Below are 22,490 nucleotides of genomic sequence, written 5' to 3'. Positions count from 1 at the left end.
TTTGCTACAGCACTGAGAGAGGGGATCCATTCAGGAGCATTGCATTCATTTACAATACACAAACCATAGGCAGTGAAATTCAAATTCTATTTAACAAATAGATAGTCAAACCCTTATAGCAGGGATGTCAAAGTCATTCCACGGAGGGCCGAGTGTCTGCGGGTTTTTGATTTTTCCTTCCAATTAAGACCTAGATAACCAGGTGAGGGGAGTTCCTGACTAATCAGTGACCTTAATTCATCAATCAAGTACACGGGTGGAGCAAAGACCTGCAGATATCTGTCCCTCCGTGGAATGAGTTTGACACGTGCCTTATAGGACAACTGTTGACTTATACGCTAGTTACAAACAGAAACGTACACAGCAGATCCATTACTTCATGGTGTTGTTTTTATTATCCTCCTTTTATATGAGCTCTTTTGCAGCAGTTCAACTGTTGAAATCCAACAGAAACGTACACAGCAGATCCATTACTTCATGGTGTTGTTTTTATTATCCTCCTTTTACATAAGCTCTTTTGCAGCAGTTCAACTGTTGAAATCCAACAGAAACGTTTACGTTTTGAATAAATCACATTATATACAATTACATCGTGTTACAGTGTTACTATCCAATCACATTTTACAGAATCACAGAATACTCCTTGTATATACCAGTGTAGCCTACCCAGCATCCCATACGGTTGAGTATACTGTACTTTGTACTGCGTGAGTAGAGATGCGTCCAGTATAGGCTCCTACCATACTGTTCAGTGCTGAAACACAGGTCAGTCCAGTCTATCCCCTGTTGTACATTAATCCAGGGTGTACCAGGATTGGGGTCAAATTAGTTTTTAATTGACAATTGACTTTGTGAATTAAAAAATGCCCATAGAAAGCCATGGGCTATGTTCACTTCCTGAATTGACTTTATTGAAAACTGAATTGAACCCAACCCTGGCATGTATTCTGTGAAATCCAGCACTGGAACAGAGATGATGTCAGTGTATACACAGTAACATGTCTGTACAATATCATCCAGCCCTACAGGAATAAGAGGAGGAGGCCCAACAGAGCTGGAACAGAGATGATGTCAGTGTATACACAGTAACATGTCTGTACAATATCATCCAGCCCTACAGGAATAATAGGAGGAGGCCCAACAGAGCTGGAACAGAGATGATGTCAGTGTGTACACAGTAAGATGTCTGTACAATATCATCCAGCCCTACAGGAATAAGAGGAGGAGGCCCAACAGAGCTGGAACAGGCAGCATGCTCTGTCTATCTGTCTGTCATACTGCTCTACAGCATTCCACAAAGACATCAATAACATCATCACAGTGAGTTTCCCTTTGAGACAGTACGTGGCTCCATCAAACATTTAGATACAATATTAAGGAGTAAAATGTTGGGTTTGTCAGCATTCCATCCATTCCGTTAGGAAGGCACATACAAACAACTCATTCATAAAGCAATTTAGAAGTCAATTCATAACAAATACTGATCTTGCAATTATTTGCCTTCAGTAGGGTCTGCATGATCTTCATATCTAGCTAATTTGATAGAAAAATATAGTGCCTTACTTTCAATCAGCTCAGTTACAGTGTAAATGTAGTACAGCATCCATAGTTACAGAGAGCGAAAACGTCCATTGATCACTTGGCTGGTTGAGTTAGTGGCACCGGTGAGCAAAGACTAAGAGACAGGAGTGTAGGTTTGGGTAAATGCAACCTGTCTAAAGACTGTGGCATCAGAGTTGAAGTTAGCTGATAACATTAACATGGTCTCAATCCACTTTCTAGGAGTTTTAGGAGCACCTCGTACATTTGCATAAGACAGTGACATGAACAAAAACACATAAAATATTTAGAAATAGATCATTATTTACATTGTTGGTGTAGCCTGTTAACTTACATAGTGCACATCCCGGGAAAAATACAATGTTTTACCATCAAAGTCGTCGTTCGTGTGAACTCACACATAATCAATGTGGGGTACAGAATGTTCACAGGTAGGTATTTTATAGAAAGACACTTTATGGGTCATCACTCCAGAGAAGGGATTAGCTGAGGAGACTCAACACGACAGCATTTCTCGAGTCTTGGGAAGAAGACAGTCTCTATCCTGCCTTTCTCTGAGGCTCTGACAGATCACATCACTTCTTTCCATAGAGGGATGAGCTCTGGGTTTAACCACCCCCACCACCATGACCCAGCAGCAGCAGTGTGGTGGGGCCACCACTATAAGGGCATATGTCCACACCACTGGTGGCCTTTCACCCCTTGGAAACCTCTTAATGAGTCTGACCAGTCCTCGCCTGTCTGTTTGTGTGTCTGAACCAGATAGTGTAGGTGTATGAAGCCAAGCAAAGGAAGTGTGTTTCTGTTGTGTGTAGGACTCATATGAGCCTCTCCTCAGGGGGTACTTTGAGCACGCTGCCCATCTCCAGCCGTGCCCCTGCCACCTCCTGGGCACTGGGACTATAGGTGCCCTCTGACTGGCGCTTCTTGCGGGCGGTCAGCACCATGAAGACCAGGGCCACCACAGCCAACAGCACACACAGGCTGGCCAGAGGGATGGCCACCACTAGCCAGGGCACACGCTCCCTCTGCTCCTGTCTCTACAGAGGGGACAGAGCAGGACAACAGGCCTAACTTACTTCTCACTCAAACTGAGATTAGAGGAACTACAGTTCAAATAGATCCGATCAGATCTTTTGATCCAATCTGGTCTATGTATAAGCTTTTGATACTCAACATACATTAGCATTACATACTAGACTACTGTAACATATAAACCTACACTATGTACTGCTTACATGCAGACTGTCAGTTACTGAGTGCGATATGGGGAGATACAGTATGTGGTCACCTACATTGCTTTCACACTGTGTGCCGCTGAAGCCCGGCAAACACATACACTGGAAGCTGTTGAGTCGGTCCAGGCAGGTAGCACCGTTGAGACAGGAACTGGACTCACACTCATCTATCTCTGCCTCACACCTGGGGGAGAACTTTAGGGGTTCAACACAACACTGACACACCAGCAGTCCCACAGCTCGCTGTACTTACAACAGGAATGGCGAGCCACCCTTGGAGAACACTGAATTTGCACTGCCATACTACGGTGTGGTATGATTTTTCTTGCAAGACATCATTGTATCATACATTGCAGTGGGATTGTTATTATAAGCACATGCACATCTTACAGTGTTTATTGATAAGCACAGTCACTCACATTTGATTCCATGTCTTAGTGGTTTATAAGTCAGTATTTGTGAATTGGGTTGTGTTTTCTGTGGATTCATGTTTATTGTATTGCTATTGAACTTTGAACATTGAAATCTGAGAGACCCTCAGAATAAAATAGAGTTGGGTGCACCCTAGTAAACTATAGGCAGGATATATGTTAGATAGAGTTGGGTGCACCTTAGTAAACTATAGGCAGGATATATGTTAGATAGAGTTGGGTGCACCCTAGTAAACTATAGGCAGGATATATGTTAGATAGAGTTGGGTGCACCTTAGTAAACTATAGGCAGGATATATGTTAGATAGAGTTGGGTGCACCCTAGTAAACTATAGGCAGGATATATGTTAGATAGAGTTGGGTGCACCTTAGTAAACTATAGGCAGGATATATGTTAGATAGAGTTGGGTGCACCTTAGTAAACTATAGGCAGGATATATGTTAGATAGAGTTGGGTGCACCTTAGTAAACTATAGGCAGGATATATGTTAGATAGAGTTGGGTGCACCTTAGTAAACTATAGGCAGGATATATGTTAGATAGAGTTGGGTGCACCCTAGTAAACTATAGGCAGGATATATGTTAGATAGAGTTGGGTGCACCTTAGTAAACTATAGGCAGGATATATGTTAGATAGAGTTGGGTGCACCTTAGTAAACTATAGGCAGGATATATGTTAGATAGAGTTGGGTGCACCTTAGTAAACTATAGGCAGGATATATGGCCGATATCTAAGTCTATTGTACCATTGATGTATTTCATTCATATTGAGCTCATTGTACAAATGTCACATATTAATATTTACTCAAGGTGATTCAGTTTTTGTAAGTATTTTTATTTACAAAATACTAGCAGGCATTCTTTTCCTAAATGATTCAGTTATGTGCTTTTCATTTCTCCCTACTACTCCAGTAGTGAACCTAACTGGCCCAATAGAGTTTAAGCTTAAACATACAATAGCCCATAGTGTTAAGCAATTGTTACACATTCCTCATGAAGCTGGTTGAGAGAATGCCAAGAGTGTGCAAAGTTGTCATCAAGGCAAAGGGTGGCTACTTCGAAGAATCTCAAATATAAAATATATTTTGATTTGTTCAACACTTTTTTGGTTACTACATGATTTCATATGTGTTATTTCATGGTTTTGATGTCTTCACTATTATTGTGAAATGTCGAAAATAGTCAAAATAAAGAAAAAACCTTGGATGAATTGGTGTGTCCAAACGTTTGACTGGTACTGTATATTACAACAAACTCCATAAAAGGCTTAGGGCCAAGGGTTATTTCAACATAACACTGGCGATGTGTTGTCTTATGGAAACAAGTCTGAGGCACTGCATAATGGGCAGGTCTGTTTCATTGTTTTCTTCTTCTTCTATCGTATTACGACGGTCCACAAACACCTCTGATCTCCAGCACCATAGGCATCCCCACAGTTAACATACACAACTCTTTCCACCGATACTACACATTCCTTTGCCCTCCTGCAGACTTCTCACATCTAGGAATCTCCCTCCTACATACTGCTGCAACATGACCATAAGCTTAGCACCTAAAACACTGTAATGGGTTTGGGACAAAATCTCTCATGGGATAAATTATACGTCCTGACTTGACCTTGTCGGGAAAGACTCAGCAGGAAACTCTGCAGGAAAGACAGTATCCTCTCTGTTTCACCACACTCTTCACCGGATCTGTGTCGCACCAAATGGCAGGAATCACAGACACCGGGAAACTTCAATTTCAGTTGATCCTCCACACTTAACGCCACCCCCGTTATCACGCCTTTCAACAGTGCCTTGCTCCAGGGAGCAAAGAAAGTCACAGCTCTTGTCTCTAGTTGTATGGTCTGGAACGCCCGCTCCCGCTGGACAGAAGAAACGCAACAAATCATCACTTCGAGTCCACTTCGAGTTACTTTCACCAATTCAACAGTCCCAACCTCTTCTCCACCCAACCTGACACCACATATGGATCTGCCAGAGGGCAAGAATCCAGCCTCTCCAAAAATCTCACTCCCACTGGGCCAGAAACATCTTTATCATCATCAGGACAAGGCTCAAACTAGGCGCTTTTCACCTCACCTGCCACCGCAGTTAATTCATCTTTTCACATTAAATTACTTTCTGTAGCTCTTCCAAAAGTTCTGTGTGATCCACCATTCCATATTCACTCAAAACATGTTCCACTTTTCTCCTTTTCATTTTTTTTCCTGTCCGCCATCTTCTCCTTCATCAGATCTTCCAGAAGGCTTGTGCGTTCCCCATTCCAGATGTACTTATAATATGTTACATTTTTCTTATTTTTTTCCTGCCGCCATCTTACCCCCATGGCCACACCGGCTGCCACATTCAATCACCATGCCATGCAACAAAAAAAGTGTGTTTCAGTGTCTGGATGTTCTGGATGCTATATGATTATATAGAGCGTGTGCAGCTGAGAAAGCGCAATCAGCACAGCTGCTTCTCTCATGTTAGTGGGCACTAGGAAAGTGAGCATGATCATCATCCATACTCAACCCTCCAGTAAGTTGTGACGAACTCACTTACAAAACTCAGTTTTGGATGAGACTTTATTGGACGTGACTTTATGGCCAAAATATCCTATTTACACTTTGTATTCAATTTTGTCACTAAAATCAATGCTTCTGACTCATATCGATGCCACATAGGCCGTTTAAAACTAGAGAAGTTGGTTCTAAGAGGCAGTTGACCTTTAAGCCTAGTCCATTAGCCTGCTTTTTAGTCCACGAAAATGTGAAATGTATGAAATGATAGGTTTGTGATCTCACCAGTCCCCAGTGTATCCAGGCTTGCAGGTGCAGTTGGCACCCCAGATCCCATCCATGCAGACTCCACCGTTGTCACACTGCGTATCCTCATCACACTGCTGTGGAGGGAATCTCTGCCTACAGATCACACACGTAATAGAGTCATTACAACTTCTACACAAACTAAACACACACACACAGTGTTGTGATTTTTCCAGTCAGAAGCATGCACAAGTTTGTGGTACTCACTGACAGCGGCGGCCGCTGTATCCAGGGAGGCAGACACAGTGGTAGTTGCCCGTCCCGTCCAGACAGGAGCCTCCGTTCAAACAGCTGTGTTCCAGGCAGTCATCCACCTCCTCATCACAGTCTCTGCCCCCCCAGCCTTTGTGACACTCACACCGGTAGTCTGCCAGCAGGTCTGTGCAGGTGCCATGGGCACAGGGGCCTGAGGCACACTCATCTGTGTTCCTCTGGCAGAACTGTCCTTCCCAGCCTGGGGTACAGCTGCAGTTTAACAGGTTCCAGAGGTCCTGGCAGAAGCCCTGGTTTAGGCAGGGCTGGGACTGGCACACATCGGCACCAACACACCCCATCTTGGGCTCCTGGCCCCCCTGCCTGATAAACCGGGCTGCCTGGGGGGCATCCTGGTCGTCCACCAGGGGTAGGTAGACTCCTCCCACCCTCAACTCCCCCAGACAGCCTGTGTAGTTCTCTGCCATCCACACAGTGGTGTCGTTGAGGAAGTTGAGATTCCCGGCTGTGCCCATGGTGCTGCCCACCCTGCGCCCATCCACAGTGAGGCGCCAGCGGGACACAGGCTGCAGGGGGTCTGTCATGGCCAGGTGGAGATGGTGCCAGGCCCCATCTGAGATGGGCAGGTCACTGGTGAATGCCTGCAACTCCAGGCTGTTGCCGCTCAGTAGTTTGACTAGTAGGGAGGAGTTGAGCAGACCCAGACAGAAGACCTCTGCTCCGTTAGTGGCCCGCAGTAGCACGCCGTTCTCCTTCCGCGTCCGTATGTCCACGGAGACACTAGTCACCGAGGCGACTAGCGAGCCGTTAGCAGTGAACTGCAGAGCGTTGCTCTCAAAGGTGGCATTAGTGAGACCTGGGGGAAGAGCAGTATCGTATATACACTAAGTATACAAAACATTAAGGAACACCTGCTCATTCCATGACATAGACTGGCCAGGGGAATCCAGGTGAAAGCTATGATCCCTTATTGATGTCACTTGTTAAATCCACTTAAATCAGTGTGGATGAAGGGGAGGAGACAGGATAAATAAGGATTTTTAAGCCTTGAGACAATTGAGACATGGATTGTGTATGTGTGCCATTCAGAGGGTGAATTGGTAAGACAAAATATTTAAGTGCCTTTGAATGGGTATGGTAGTAGGTGTCAGGCGCACCGGTTTGTGTCAAGAACCGCAACGCTGCTGGGTTTTTCAACAGTTTCCCATGTGTATCAAGAATGGTCCACCACCCAAAGGACATCCAGCCAACTTGACACAACTATCGGAAGCATTGGAGTCAACATGGGCCAGCATCCCTGTGGAACGCTTTCGACACCTTGTAGTGTCCATGCCCTGACGGACTGAGGCTGTTCTGAGGGCAAAAGAGGGCGCAACTCCATATTAGGAAGGTCTTCTTAGTCATACCTTTCAATATGTAATATTCAGTATTATCTGGTATTTGTTATTTTGTGTGCATGTTTATGGCTGAAAGGGAGCAAGAGACTGAGACTGTCAGAAAGGGAGTGAGGGAGTGAGATAATGTATAAAAAATGTCCACTTACACTCATAACCGTCAACTAGATCCACACACTGGCTGCCCATGGCACAGGGGTCACTGACACACCACACGCGTGTATCACATCGCCTGCCAGAGAAGTTCATGTGACAGGTGCACTCAAAGTCATTCCAGGTGACCATGCACGTTCCTCCATTCTGACAGGGGCCAGTCTGAGGAGAATTCAGAAATTAGTGTCTGTTACAAAGACTGAACTCAAAAGTCTTTATCAGGACCCTAACCTGACAAATCGAGTCAGCTCTTGTACCAAGTTTCCTTGAACAGTTACACCCACTTCCTGCAGTAATACATCTCGAAAGATTAAAGTTGCCATTGATGTTACTGTACCTTGCATGCCTCATCACTGACACAGCCATCCAACACATTCTCAGCTTTGTTTGGTAAGTAGCACTGGTACGCTTCGTAGGTGTGGCACTCCTCCTTTGTGTGGTTGGGATACAGCTGCATGTGGTCCAGAGTGATGTCCTGCAGGCAGCCTTTGAAGTGACCTCCCCAGGGGGCAGTGGACTCCCCCGGTGGCAGACCCCCTATGTACACCACATCCCCCCGTTCCATCCTCACCCTCCCCAGGGAGAGCTGTGTACCAGCCTGGCTGAAACCTACCTGACCCTGGCGTATTGTTATAGTAACCAGCTCCCTCTGTCCGCTGGTGAAGTAGATATTGTTAGAGAACAGAGTGGTGGGGGGGCTGTTGAAGACCAGGGTTCCCTCCCGCAGGTACAGGATGAGGTAGGCCCTCCTCCCTCTCCGCAGCTGGAGTAGCAAGCCGCTGGGATTCAGAGAGCGGAGGAAGAAGGAGATGTTGAAGTTCTCACCATCAGTTGTGTTGATGTTGAAGGCAGCATAGCTCACTGTTTCTTCATTACTGAATGTCCATGAGGGGTGTTCTGAGGCAAGAAACAAAAAGCAATGCTTTCAGTGTGAATGACAACCTATACAAACCAGTGTAGTTGAGGGAAACTGGTTGTGAGTTGAGTAACCCTCTTTAAATGGCCTTACAGCGTCAACGCCTGGTGTTTACAGTTTATTGTATCATTTTTACATAATTTTAAAAGCAATATTTGAAAACTAAAAAGTAAAGTAGTCAAGCTATAACAGTTCTTACCTTCTTCACACAGGGAGCCATGATAGGGTCGATGACACTCACAACTGAAGCTAGTCCACAGGTCAATACACTGCCCACGATGATGGCAGGGGTCAGGATGACACCAGTCAGTCTTGTTGCAGCCCAGCTCCATGTCTTGGACGTGCTCTCGAGAGAAATCCTGTGGCAGAACACGCTGGTGGTCAACTTGTAGATCCTCCACGCAGCCAATGAAACCCTTCCTACTGTCTGTGTTGGCCAGATACTTCTGGGGGGCTCCCCCCACATAGACTTCTGGGAATGATCCATGTTGGAAGAAGACCAGTTGGTTGTGTCCTTCGTTCTCCACCGTGCATCCCTCGTCATTGTCACAGACTGGTCCTTTGACCATCAGTACCAGCTTCTCATCCATGGTCACTTTGGCCTCATGCCAGTCTCCGTCGTTGACTGGGAGATGGTAGGTGGCCTGTAGCTTTTTCCCTGATCCAGCTCTAGCCTTGAGGAGACTCCCCACGATCTCCAGGGACACAAAGTAGTGCTCAGCCCCTCCGTAGAACAGAAGCATGTCAGGCAGAGTGGTCCTGAAGCGCAGCTGGACGTGGAGGTGATGGGGTTCTACTTCTGCCCTGCTCCTGTTAGCTGTAGGAGGGAGCTGAATGAGGATATAGCCCTCTGTGTTGAAGGAGAAGGTGGTGGGGATGCCGCAGTGCTTCCCAGTGAAGCCCGGGGGACAAAGGCAGGTGTGGCCATGCTCTTGTTCATCCTCATCCCCATCACTGTCCTCATTACCATCCTCTTGGCTTAGGATAGGCACACAGGGGGCTCCGTTCTCACACAGGTGTTCCCTGCAGCCAATCAGGCGGACGTCACAGTTATGGCCGCCCCACGGCTCCTCCCCTGGCTCCACCTCCACACAGTGGCAGGTGTAGGAGTTGGAGCCGTCGTGGCAGGACCCTCCATTCTGACAAGGCTCGCTCTCACACTCGTCGATGTCTACCTCGCAGTGCACACCTGGAACGAAAACATAACACACCACTAGTTCTTCATGTTATACATGTATCTGGCTGAAGGGTTTTGTCATGTCGTTCTCTGCCAGACAGCACTGTCCCTCAGCCACACAGACAGATTCAGCAGGAGCATAAGGGTCTCCTGAACCAAACCAAATGAGTTAATCAGAGTCTCCCTAACCAAACCAAATGAGTTAATCAGAGTCTCCCTAACCAAACCAAATGAGTTAATCAGTCTCCCTAACCAAACCAAATAAGTTAATCAGAGTCTCCCTAACCAAACCAAATGAGTTCATCAGTCTCCCTAACCAAACCAAATGAGTTCATCAGAGTCTCCCTAACCAAACCCAATGAGTTAATCAGAGTCTCCCTAACCAAACCAAATGAGTTCATCGGTCTCCCTAACCAAACCAAATGAGTTAATCAGTCTCCCTAACCAAACCCAATGAGTTAATCAGAGTCTCCCTAACCAAACCCAATGAGTTAATCAGATATGGAACTAAGTACACTGGCACGCATGAGACTTTCCAGGAAGCACTTGATTAGACTATGACAGTTTACTAATGATGAAATTACTGATGAAGGTAGCCTTACACAATTAAAGTAATGACTGGGATTTTAATTGAATTGATCTGACAGTTGAAATATTGGTAGGGATGTGAGCCCAGTTGCTCTTTTTCTTTCTGCATTCCAGCCAAATCACAGTAAAAAAACACTTGCTGTGAAGCATATTGCTAGACTATTTACAGTATATATATATAATAAATCAATGGTACGTTAATACACTTAGTAAGAAATGAGCCCAGAAGGTTTATGCATCAGCAAAACCTACTAAAACTACTCTACTCACAAGTAAAAACAATAACAATGTTCCATGTGCCCTCCTCCAGTCCCATACCTCTCCCACATAAACACACAGCCTGTCCTAGCAGCCCTTCCCTGTAGTGTAAATCGGAGGTGTTTACCTGTCTGTCCCCATGACCCACACCACACAGCCAGCAGCAGTAGTAGCAGTAGCCTCCTCATTCTCGCAGAGCAGTGAACACACACATATAGCTTAACAGAAGAGATCCAACTCGTGCCCCTTCTCTCCCTCTCTCACACACACACACACTCACACACACACACACATACACATAGTCCATACACTCCCCTCTGTACCAGGCAGGCAGAAGTGATTACACGAGCCTAGCCCACCCTCCTTCTCTCCCTCCCTTTTCCCTGAATGCATCCTTCCCTCGGCAGCCCAGCCCAGCCAGGGCTCTAAGCCTCCCACCCAGCTGGCTTCTGTCAGTGCTGACAACAGGAATGTTGGGCTGCAGTCCCTCCTGATTGATGTTATGGATGCCCACTCGTGGCAGATGACATTTTAATCACAAGAGATGGGCTTGTGAGTAGAGGGGCTGAGCTTGACGAACGAAAAAGACAAAACAAATAGATGAAAATGTATGCACTGGATAAGAGCGTCTGGTAAATGACTAACAGTTTTTTTTTAGCTCAGTATAACATAGGGGGAAAGGAGGGTCAAGGTGGGCTGGGATGAGGGGGGCTCTATGTCATTTGTCCAGTTCCTGAGTACTATATCTGCACGTGCAAAGGAAACTCATGGAATCACAGATAATATGCAGTCATATTATCTTGTTGTGCACGTGTGTGTTATGTCCCCTCTATTTTGCTGATGTCTGGTTACAACATATGGAAGCATGCTTACAGTGCAAATAGCCTAGGACTAGGAGTATCACAATGCATTCTGTACTAATTGGCAACAGGTTTTGTTTTTGTGATGAGAGGGTCTTCGTGCCTGCTTTCGTTCATTAGCAGTTGATAAGGCTTAAGCAGCTTTGTGGTAATCTCTCTCTCCCCTGGTAAACTAGAGGAAAGACCTATGTTTAATGCACAGCCAGGACTACTGACACATGGCAGCAGGTTTTACGGGCTTTGTTGTTCTTCCACTGCCTTGCCCCTCCATATGGACTCCCCTCTTCACAGTCCTCAAGTCCAAAACGAATTCACGGCAACGCACAGTATTATACAGAGCCATGGTCGCATGGAACTCCCTTCCATCTCCAATTACTCAAACAAACAGCAAAATTACCTTTCAAAACGGATTGAACAACATCTCATGGAACGGCGGGGACAGTGAGCGGACACACACACACACACACACACACACACACACACACACACACACACACACACACACACACACACACACACACACACACACACAAACACACACACACAAACACACACACACACACATAGACACACACATTGCTTTTCAGTTGTATTGTTTATATAGTTTTTTTGTTGTATTGTTTGTGTATCGTTGCATTTTCACTTTGTGACTATCCATGTCTATTAGTGTATCAGTGTTTGATATGTTACGTTTTTTTGAGGACAACAGGAAGCGTAGCTTCAAAAACGAATGGGGATCCAAATAAACAAATACCTGCCTTGTCAAACCCCTGTACACGGCAGGTCACCCAAGAAACTGGATATATACTTTGTTTTATATTCAGTTGTTTTTCAGAGTTATTCATGGGTGGTTTTCCTGCCCACCTTCACTTGTCCTGATGGTGGTTCCAGCCAGAATGATCAGCAGTGGCAGGATTAACCAATTATTGGTTTTCTCACTGCTCAGCAAGCATCTCCAAAGAGGGTTTAGGCATAAGTGCAATAACTGGTCAATTAGGGTCCCTGACCCAAAAAATGACTCAGTCAGGGTCTCAATTTACTATTGAGAGTAAGAATAGTAGAATACACCAGGTTTAATTTCAAATGTTGGTTGTGCATTAGATTGGTAGTTAGTCTAAACTTGTAGTAATCATGGCCAAATACCGAACGGGCACTCAGGACTTATTCACAGGGGCCCTGATCTTCAGGGGGCCCCCATTGATTGTGTCAATCATTCTCACACACACATCATATTAAGATGGCATAAGTCATTACAAAATGTGCAGAATTGTAGGAAATGATCTGTAAAACTAGAAAAGTATTCTCTCTGCCCCTTGGCAAAATATGTAGAATTGCAGGAAATGAACTTTAAAACAAACATGTTTCACTCTACTGTCAAGGGGGGGGATACATTTTCTCTGTAAACTGAAATATATAATGAGCAGGTCAGGGGCTCTTTGCATATAAATAGCTGTTTTATTACACAGTGAAAAAGAGAGACAGTCTTACCTGTGAACCCCGGTTGACAGACACACATATATGAGTTGACCAGGTCCTCACAGCTCCCTTTGTTCTGACACGGGGCGGACTCACACTCGTCCACATTCACTTCACAGCTCTCTCCTGCAAGAGACAGGACGCATTACTTACTTACTCAATAACTTACCCTTAACTCAAATTAACATTGACTACAATATCGAAGGATTACAATTCAACCAGATCTTATTCTTAAATGATCCTGTTCCTATTCAATGATCATGAGGTCACCAAGTATGAATATGAGTATTTTGCCTTACCAGCAAACCCAGGTTGACAGTGGCAGAGGAACCCAGCTGCATCCTCATAGTTGAACTCCTTGTCTTCCAGCCCAGACAGCACCCCATAGTACAGCAACTCTGAGCGCTGGAAACACTCTCCTCCATTCTCACAGGGCTCCAGCTCACACTCGTCTATATCCACCTGGCAGTTCTTCCCTTCATAACCTGCATTACACACAGCCATTATTAAAACAGGACCACACTGTACCACTTTGTTCAATACACACATACAGTATCTATCATCATGTCTTTATGCATCAAAACACAACAATATGATGTGTTCTCCCATATTATGATATATTATTGAGGATCATCTTTGTTTTCCTACTGCTCATGGCCCTGCAGCTGCACCAGTTCTGCACTAGATGGCACTGTGGTGTGACACCACAGTACTACACTATTGCAGACTATTATAGTTTTTTTGCTATGTCTCATTCCACTCCCCCTTCTTGTCCTCTAAACGACATACCTTTTACCCTTTATCTCATTGATTTATGTCTGGGAAACTCCAAGAACCCAATCTTACCAAGAAGAGGGTTTCAAATGTCTCTGAAAGACTGCGCCTGGAGTTTTTCATTTCAACATACTCCTGACACTTAGGATGTCCCCATATACTTGCTGTTTTAGTGTCAGATAGCAGATCAAATTGCCTTGTCCAATAAACCCTGCATGTGTAGTACTTCCTGTAGTGTAGCGAAAGCTATGCAGACATGTTACTACTCCCTCATTTGGTGAGAAGTGGGTACACAGCGGGAGTATTTGGTGTGTGTACCTGGCCAGCAGAAACAGCCATATTGGTTGATTCCCTCTACGCAGGTAGCTCCATTCTGGCAGGGGTCAGAAGCACACTCTGGGATGTCCACTTCACATTTCTCTCCTGTAAAGCCTGTCCCAGTGCAGTCACACTCATAGCTGAGGAGGAAAGTTACAGAGGCAAATTAGATCCATCTTATTTCAGTGAAACTGGGACAGCTTTGATGTATAAAGTTGTTATTGGGGGGCAGTCACACTCCTTGCTTTATTTAGTTTTATTGGACAGGACAAAGGTAGAAAGGAAAGATAGAGGTGAGATTATGTTGAAACAGCAGTGGGCCTGATCCTAAACAGCTTAGACCACAACAACTCCTTAGACCACCTTTAGGGCATTTTTTGACTAACAAATGTAATTGGTTCAATCTAACGTATCTCTGTCTTAACAACCCAGGTCTGATGAAGCTCTATCAGGTTTTCCTAACTTCCCAACCTCATGTTTAATTACCATCCGAATAAGCGGATTGATCCTTATCCTTGCCCTGTTAAACTTTACTGTCTGGAAGGAATCTCTCGGCTGACATACTGCTCACCGACACATTGGGGTTAAGCAGCTGATTCAGCCTATAAGAGGAGAAAGAGTAGGAGCCGCCTTACCTGTTCACCAGGTCTGTGCAGTTGCCCTCGTTGAGACAGGGTCCACTGGCACACTCGTCAATGTCCAGCTCACATTCATGGCCCTCGTACCCGGACACACACTCACATGTGTACAGACCCACATGGTCATGGCAGCTGGCTCCATTCTGGCAGGGCTGCTCCTCACAGTCATCTATCTCCACTTCACAGTTCACCCCTGCCACACACAGCACAGACACAGCTTCATGTGATGGGTTTCACCACGAGGAAAACAACAGAGCTCTGAGGTCTAATGGAGCAACACTAAACATGGTGCATCAAACGCTTGTAGTTTCTATATGAGGTTGGTTTAGTAGTGAACTCTTAACTAAAGGCACTGAATTAAGAAGAAAGGGTAGCTCCCTAACTCTCTAAGACAGCAGGATGCTGACCTAAACAGAGACCGTCTCACCTTTGAATCCAAGAAGACAGTTGCACTCATAGTGGTCCACCTCATTGGCACAGGTCCCGTTGTTCTCACACGGCCGCGACGCACACTCGTTAATGTCCAGGTCGCAGTGGTAGCCTTGGAAACCAGGCACACAGAAGCACTGGTATCCGTTGACGCCGTCTTTACAGATGGCTCCGTTCTGACAGGGGAGTGACTTACAGTCATCTATGTTCTCCTCACAGTCCCTCCCCTGGAGACCCGGGCCACACTGGCACATGTACCCATCCGGTGTGCCAACACAGGTGGCATCGTTATGGCACGGCTCCTCAGAGCAGTCCCTGATCCTCTCCTGGCACTCTTCTCCTCCATAGCCAGGGGGACAGTGGCAGGTGTAGCCGTCCACCCTGTCCACACAGTGAGACCTGACACCCCCTTTACATGGGTTGCTCAAACACCTGCTGATGTTGAGTGTGCAGTTGGTCCCTGCGAAGCCGACAAGGCAGTGGCAGGTGTAGACCCCTGTGCCCAGTGTGCTGGTACAGTTGGTGCAAGGGGCATCGTAGACACAGGGGTCGTACAGCTCCTTACAGTCCTTGCCCGTGTAGTGGACTGGCCATCTGGGGCAGAGACATGTGTAGTTACCCATATAGTCCAAACAAGTACCTCCATTCTGACAGGGGGATGACAGACACTGGTCTGCTGCTGTGCACAGTATATCTGTAGGCAAAAAAATATAATACTCCATATTTAACATGAATGAGTAGACCTTATCAAGCTCCAAAGTTTGACTTGATGAAACTGCTGTGAGAAAATCTGGTAAGAAAGTCTGGTAAGAAAGTCTGGTAAGAAAGTCTGGTAAGCTGCGCACTTGTGGGCACACAGCTCCCCTGGGACTGCAGTGCAGAAGACACATCAGCCCCAGTAGAGAAGCACGAGATTGAACTACACTCAACTTTCTAGTTCTCCCCTTTCGTTAACACTATCAACATTTCCCTCTACAGTGGGAATTTACCATTTTAGCCACTTTCAATGCAACATACTGAAGCAAAACGAACTATGCAAGACTTAGTGTTGCAAAACTAACTATGCAAGAGATTTTCTTGTAGGCAGAAAGCACCAAAGTAGGATTCTATTCAATTGACAGGCATGACTCTAAAGACAAGTGTGACATAACCAATCAGAGCTGCAGTATCTCTATATGCAAATGACAGTTGTCCTATGTGGATCTGTACCATTCACTTTGAACTGGACTGTGTTTACTGCATGAGTGGTCCCGAGTAGATGAACTTGTATTGAGATCAAAGCGAGAGCTGCATGTTGCTACATGTGCACATTTGTTCATATTATTTGCGAGTAAGTGAGTTAATAGCCCAGTTATAGCTCATTTCTAGTCACCGATGGGGGAGTGGTTGCTTCCTACAAGAGCACAAAACATGTGCATTTCTAGCCATCTTTCAAAAGTGAGTCAGGTAAAGAACAGTTTATCTGTTAAAGGGGCAGTGTTGTATTTTGAGACAGGCTTGCATAAGTTAACTAGCCAATAGGCAGAGGGTAGCATAATGTGTCTGATTCTCTGTAATATTGGTATGGGGATAATAATGGACTTTATTTTGTAAAGTGGTTTCTTGCATGAAACAACATATTGTCAGTCACCTCATTGTCTGAAGGACAAGTGGATAAACAGTCAAGCCCTGCATGTTTTTTTCAAAATGTCTCACGGAATGTAGGCCTACATTGAACACACATTGGCTGCTACAGTAGACTGAATGATAGAACCGCTGCAGTTTTTCCATGTTAAAATGTTATGGGATGCATTTTCTCCATTGATTTTGATAGTAGGCCACTCTGATAGGCCTACATTATGATCAAATATCCACAGTAGCCTAAAGCGGGTACAGTCTCAGTGTTCACAATAAACACATGCCAGAAGTCGCACAGAATTTTCACAAGGTTCAAATTTGAGCTCAGCAGACCTGAAATTAGCTCAGTGCCTACATTTTTTTGAGGGAACATTGCCAATGAGAAAACCAAGTAGTAGCACTGAGAGTTTTTATAGGCGTGACATCCTACAAGCTCATTAGTAGACTAATACACCAGCTACAGTACCTTTGACCTCTCCCTTTGTCACTGATTTTGAGGCGCTTACAGAGCACTCTCTTAATGAAGAGTAAAAAGCCCCACTTCCCTCTCTTTCTAGTCTCTACAGTGAACACAGCAGATGGTCTTAGGAGTAACTAACAATCATTGTGTGAGCAGCTGTTACCTGAGACTTCATCAATGTTAGTTCCCTTCCCTCTGACCACTACTTCTCTAACTTGGTTCAGACCGAATGGCCCATCGTCATACACAACACAGGTTGTCATTCAGTAGTTTATTAATCACAGACTGTTTGACCCTGGTTTCATTTTCCGCTATAGTTGTTGAGGACATGTCAAATGTAAATGCTGTGTGAGTCCTGATCATGAGTTCCTCATTAAACATTACGTTTATGGAATGTGTATGTTGTCTTAAATCCTGATTTGATTAGATTATCGACTTAATGAACACAGAAGTCCATAGCTTCTGGCTTATCAGAGTTATTCAATATACTGGTATTGTTTATATTGTATTTAACAAAGTTCATTAGAAGGGATTTATAAGATATTAGAGTTGTTTCCATCACTCACAGCTTATAGGTAGCTCACATTGTGAATACTTCCCACTGGGCACAGACATCAATTCAATGTCTATTCCACATTGGTGGAACGTCATTTAATTTAAATGACGTGAGAACAACCAGTGGGTTGTTAGTCACCCCTCCTTATAAAACACCTATCCCTCTATCCATAGTAACACCTACAACTGCCATTTATTTATCCAGGCAAGTCACTGAAGAACAAATTCATATGTTCAATGACGGCCTAGGAACAGTGGGTTAACTGCCTTGTTCTGGGGAAGAACTCGGGGATTAGATCTTGCAACCTTTCGGTTACTAGTCCAACGCTCTAACCAGTAGGCTACCTGCCGCCCCATGCCATTTAGCACGTCTACATACAGTTGCTTTGTCACCCCTAACACCTATCGGGTACCTTCATGTTAACCCTAACACACCTGTTACTATAATGTGACCACCCATAGTGCTGAAGAGCTGCAGGGTGGGCAGGCTTTTGATCGAGTTCAGCACCTGATTCAATGAATCAATTTATCATCACAAAGATTAGTTGTGTGAGATCAGGTTTGGGATTATTGGCAAAATCCAGCACAATTTGTTGCTCTCCATGACAAGTCATTAGACCACTGACCACTGATAATGTCCTACTGTAAGGCAGTGTGTCACAGTCTACTTGCTGTCAGTCAGTCTGCTTCCCCTGCTGTAATATGTCTGTTCAAAACACCTCCCCACCTTCCCTGATACCCCAGACACACTGGAATGTTGGTTTCAGCCCCCAGTTTAATCAGTTCCTCCTACTCTCAACCCATCAACCCACAAGCTTCCCTTAACTCATGGTGTTCCCTTTATATTAGAGAGTGTGTTTAACATGCTCACATGTTTACACTCTCATCCTCCGGACATAATCATAAGGCGTAGGATTTACACTGAGTGTACAAAACATTAGGAACAGGTACTGGTCACCGAGGCAACTAACGAGCCGTTAGCAGTGTACTGCAGAGCATTGCTCTCAAAGGTGCCGTGAGTGATACCTGGGGGAAGAGCAGTATGTCAGTAAGGTAATATCGTATATACACTGAGTACACAAAACATTAAGAACAAAGGACATCCAGCCAACTTGACACAACTGTGGAAAGCATTGAAGTCAACATGGGCCAGCATCACTGTGGAATGCTTTCAACACCTTGTAGAGTCCATGCCCCTGATGAATTGAGGCTGTTCTGAAGGCAAAAGGTGGTGCAACTCAATATCAGGGAGGTGTTCCTAATGTTTTGTGCACTCAAAGATGCTTTGTTTTGTGCACTCAAAGCTGCTTAAGTAGTGTAGTGTAGCTGGTACACATGGACCCCATGTCAGACTAGTAGTAGTGTAGTGTAGCTGGTACACATGGACCCCATGTCAGACTAGTAGTAGTGTAGTGTAGCTGGTACACATGGACCCCATGTCAGACTAGTAGTAGTGTAGTGTAGCTGGTACACATGGACCCCATGTCAGACTAGTAGTAGTGTAGTGTAGCTGGTACACATGGACCCCATGTCAGACTAGTAGTAGTGTAGTGTAGCTGGTACACATGGACCCCATGTCAGACTAGTAGTAGTGTAGTGTAGCTGGTACACATGGACCCCATGTCAGACTAGTAGTAGTGTAGTGTAGCTGGTACACATGGACCCCATATTAGACTAGTAGTAGTGTAGTGTAGCTGGTACACATGGACCCCATGTCAGACTAGTAGTAGTGTAGTGTAGCTGGTACACATGGACCCCATGTCAGACTAGTAGTAGTGTGGGGGGTGGTTGGTTTAGACAGTGGGGGTCTATCCTGCTGCAGCCAGACCAGTCATCCCTGAAACATTCCAATGTGTTGATGTCATTGCTGCCTCCCGTGTCATGAAGCAGTTCATAAATCATGGTTATGGGCAGATTACGGCGCTGTTCTCTGGCACTGCACTGCACCAAGCACTTGACCCCCAGGAATCAAGATAAACACAGAGCAGAGCCAGGTACTTGTCATGGGACCATCCTAACGTAGTACGCAGGTAGAGTAAAATAACAGAGAGTTGTCAGCTGTCTGTGCAGAGATGGATCCCAGCCTCAACTCTAGAGTGGGTCTGTCAGAGCATCCCTCTAACAGTGTGTGAGAACGAAGCAGGAAGATAGTAGATGATTAATAGTTATTATATAGGAGAACTTCTTCCCTGCCCCGTGATAACAGTTACCAACGATAGTTAGCCAACATAACCTTTACATATACTCCAAGTCAAATGTCAATTGAAACCCACACTGTGAGGTATGGACCAATGATGCCATGACTAATGTGAGTGGACGCTCCTGGCTCTAACACAAGTTTTAGTAAGAGGAATTCTATTTGGTCACCACAGGGGACTGCTAGCCAAGCCATGCCAGTGTGGAGCTTTCTCCTAAACTGTATTCATACTCAAAAGGCTACACTGTGGTGATTCACTTCGCTTTAAAAAGCACAAATTCTCAACGTTTAGTCACAGTTATCCTGTGATGTCAGTCAGAGATTTAAAGGTTTGTGTTTCGTGTGGGTTTAACATTAAAGGAGCCATATTGTTGTCAAGATAGTATTTTATATGAACAATGGTTAATACAATATTGTAGATATTTTTCCATCAGCCATAAAATGTAAATATCCTGTTTGTTTTTCCACACTTCTCCGAACACTTGCCTCTCTCTCCATTCATAGTTTAGACAAAAAGTGGTGCAGACTCTTAACCCGTCACCATGGTGATGGGTAACAATGGCCCCTGCATGCAATCCGCTCTGGCCGTCCCGTCCTGTCCGTCTGTCCAATTTAACGAGGTTCAGACGCTTCCCACAGGGCATCAGGAAAAATGGGTCAACGCATCATTAGGTGGGGTTCAAAATATCCTCCACCCAACGGCACCCCAATCCCACCCCACAATCCCTCCTGTCTTCATCTCTCTACTAATCCTAATGCTTCTATCATAGAAGACATGGGTTATCAGAGATTAATAACAAAAGCCAATTATCTCACTGTGTTAGTTGATTGTGAACTATGAATTAATTAATGATAAGGGCTCAAGAGAATTATATCTTCAATTGTCTTACATAGTTATGGATGATAAATTATTGTGACATACGTTTTACCACAATTCTTCTTTTATGTATGCTATGTTACAAATGTTTGATAGCTCTCTTCTTGGGGCAAGTCTATCTTGGTTCTCTTAAAGAGATGTATAAATAGGACTAGCCGTATAATTAAAGAATAAATAACTTATTGAAGGGAGACTGCACTCAGCTTAACATCAACTACAACAACCTGTCTGCCAGCTGGCCTCTAACCACTTGTCCTCCTGTAACATCCTCCCACCTTGCTAATGCCCTATTACAGCCCTGTCCCTATCTCCTACACACACACACACACACACACACACACACACACACACACACACACACACACACACACACACACAAACACATATACATGTACACACACACATTTTCACATCACTACTTTCCCCATTAATGCACACACATACAAGTGCACACACACTTCTCACAACAACAAATGGAATATTGTAGTATTCATACACCTAGTAGTTGATCAGCAGTCCTACCCAGTTTGAACATTATCATGCCGAGCAGCAAAGTTCTTTGGGACTTGAAAAGAAACCTCCCAAACTCCATGGCAGTGATGGGACCCACTGGGTCCCGTAACGTCCAGCCTGAGAACTGCTGCCTGTCACTCCTCCCCAGGGTCCCCGCCTAGCATACTGGTCCAGCCGATCAACTCTCTGCTCTAATAGAAGTTAGCTGGAAGTGTGCTGCAGGCTCTCCATGCTTGGTCAGTAGTCAGTACTGTGTGTGTGTGTGTGTGTGTGTGTGTGAGCTCTCTGGGGATAGTGCTTGGCTGGCTAGAGTAAGGCAGAGTAATCACCCTTCAGAGAGGCCAAAGAAAACATGGCCTGGATTCACTGACATGGACTCTTTCTCTCTCTAGCACTCTCTCTTTCTACTACACCCCTTTGTCCTCTTTCCTCCTCTCTCTTCATTCCTCTCTCCCCACTTTATTTCACTTTCTGAAACCAAACATAAACGCAACATGCAACAATTTCATTGATTTGACTGAGTTACAGTTCATATGAGGAGAAAAATGCATTAGGTCCTAATCAGATATGCATCTGTTGGTCACAGACACATGACACAAACAAATGGGCCTCACAATGGGCCTCAGGATCTCGTCATGGTATTTTTGTGCATTCAAATTGCAAATCAAATCAAATCGCCATCCATAAAATGGTCTTGTGTTTGTTGCCTGTAGCTTATGCCTGCCCATACCATAACCCCACACCACTATGTTCACAACATTGACATCAGCAAACCGCTCACCCACACGATGCCATAAACGTGGTCTGCGGTTGAGAGGCCGGTTGGACGTACTAACAAATTCTCTAAAACGTCATTGAGGCTGTTGGTACGGAAATTAACTTTAAATTCTCTGGCAACAGCTCTGGTGGACATTCCTGCAGTCAGCATGCCAATTGCATGCTCCCTCAACACTTCAGATGTCTCTGGCACTGTGCTGTGACAAAATTGCACATTTTACAGAGGCCTTTAATTGTCCCCAGCACAAGGTGTACCTGT

At 45.0% G+C, this 22,490-nt stretch overlaps 1 protein-coding gene across 2 annotated transcripts; it reads right to left on the bottom strand.

Annotated features, from left to right (window-relative positions):
* Positions 1 to 486: 486 nt before the first annotated feature.
* LOC110525486 (protein crumbs homolog 1) lies at positions 487 to 21,772 on the bottom strand. 2 transcript variants are annotated; one of them, XM_021605621.3, is made up of 13 exons: positions 21,464 to 21,772; positions 15,234 to 15,929; positions 14,804 to 14,999; positions 14,169 to 14,308; positions 13,376 to 13,561; positions 13,089 to 13,202; positions 8,917 to 9,906; positions 8,139 to 8,698; positions 7,798 to 7,963; positions 6,249 to 7,110; positions 6,021 to 6,137; positions 2,856 to 2,982; positions 487 to 2,600 (listed from the first exon to the last, which is right to left on the bottom strand). In XM_021605621.3, exons 1-13 carry the CDS (start codon positions 21,531 to 21,533, stop codon positions 2,379 to 2,381), a joined length of 4,446 nt encoding a protein of 1,481 aa, XP_021461296.3. In that variant the 5' UTR covers positions 21,534 to 21,772; the 3' UTR covers positions 487 to 2,378. The 2 variants fall into 2 exon arrangements, with proteins under 2 accessions (XP_021461296.3, XP_090093358.1); XM_090237232.1 differs by lacking the exons at positions 13,089 to 13,202; positions 13,376 to 13,561; positions 14,169 to 14,308; ... (1 more) ...; positions 15,234 to 15,929; positions 21,464 to 21,772 and adding an exon at positions 10,868 to 11,109.
* Between the last annotated feature and the right edge of the window lie 718 nt (positions 21,773 to 22,490).

This window comes from Oncorhynchus mykiss, chromosome 6 (assembly GCF_057628025.1).
Source record: "Oncorhynchus mykiss isolate SJ-2025 chromosome 6, ASM5762802v1, whole genome shotgun sequence".
Taxonomy (NCBI): domain Eukaryota; kingdom Metazoa; phylum Chordata; class Actinopteri; order Salmoniformes; family Salmonidae; genus Oncorhynchus; species Oncorhynchus mykiss.
The sequence above is the reverse complement of the archived record's forward strand: the minus strand, read 5'-3'. Positions and strand labels throughout refer to the sequence as shown.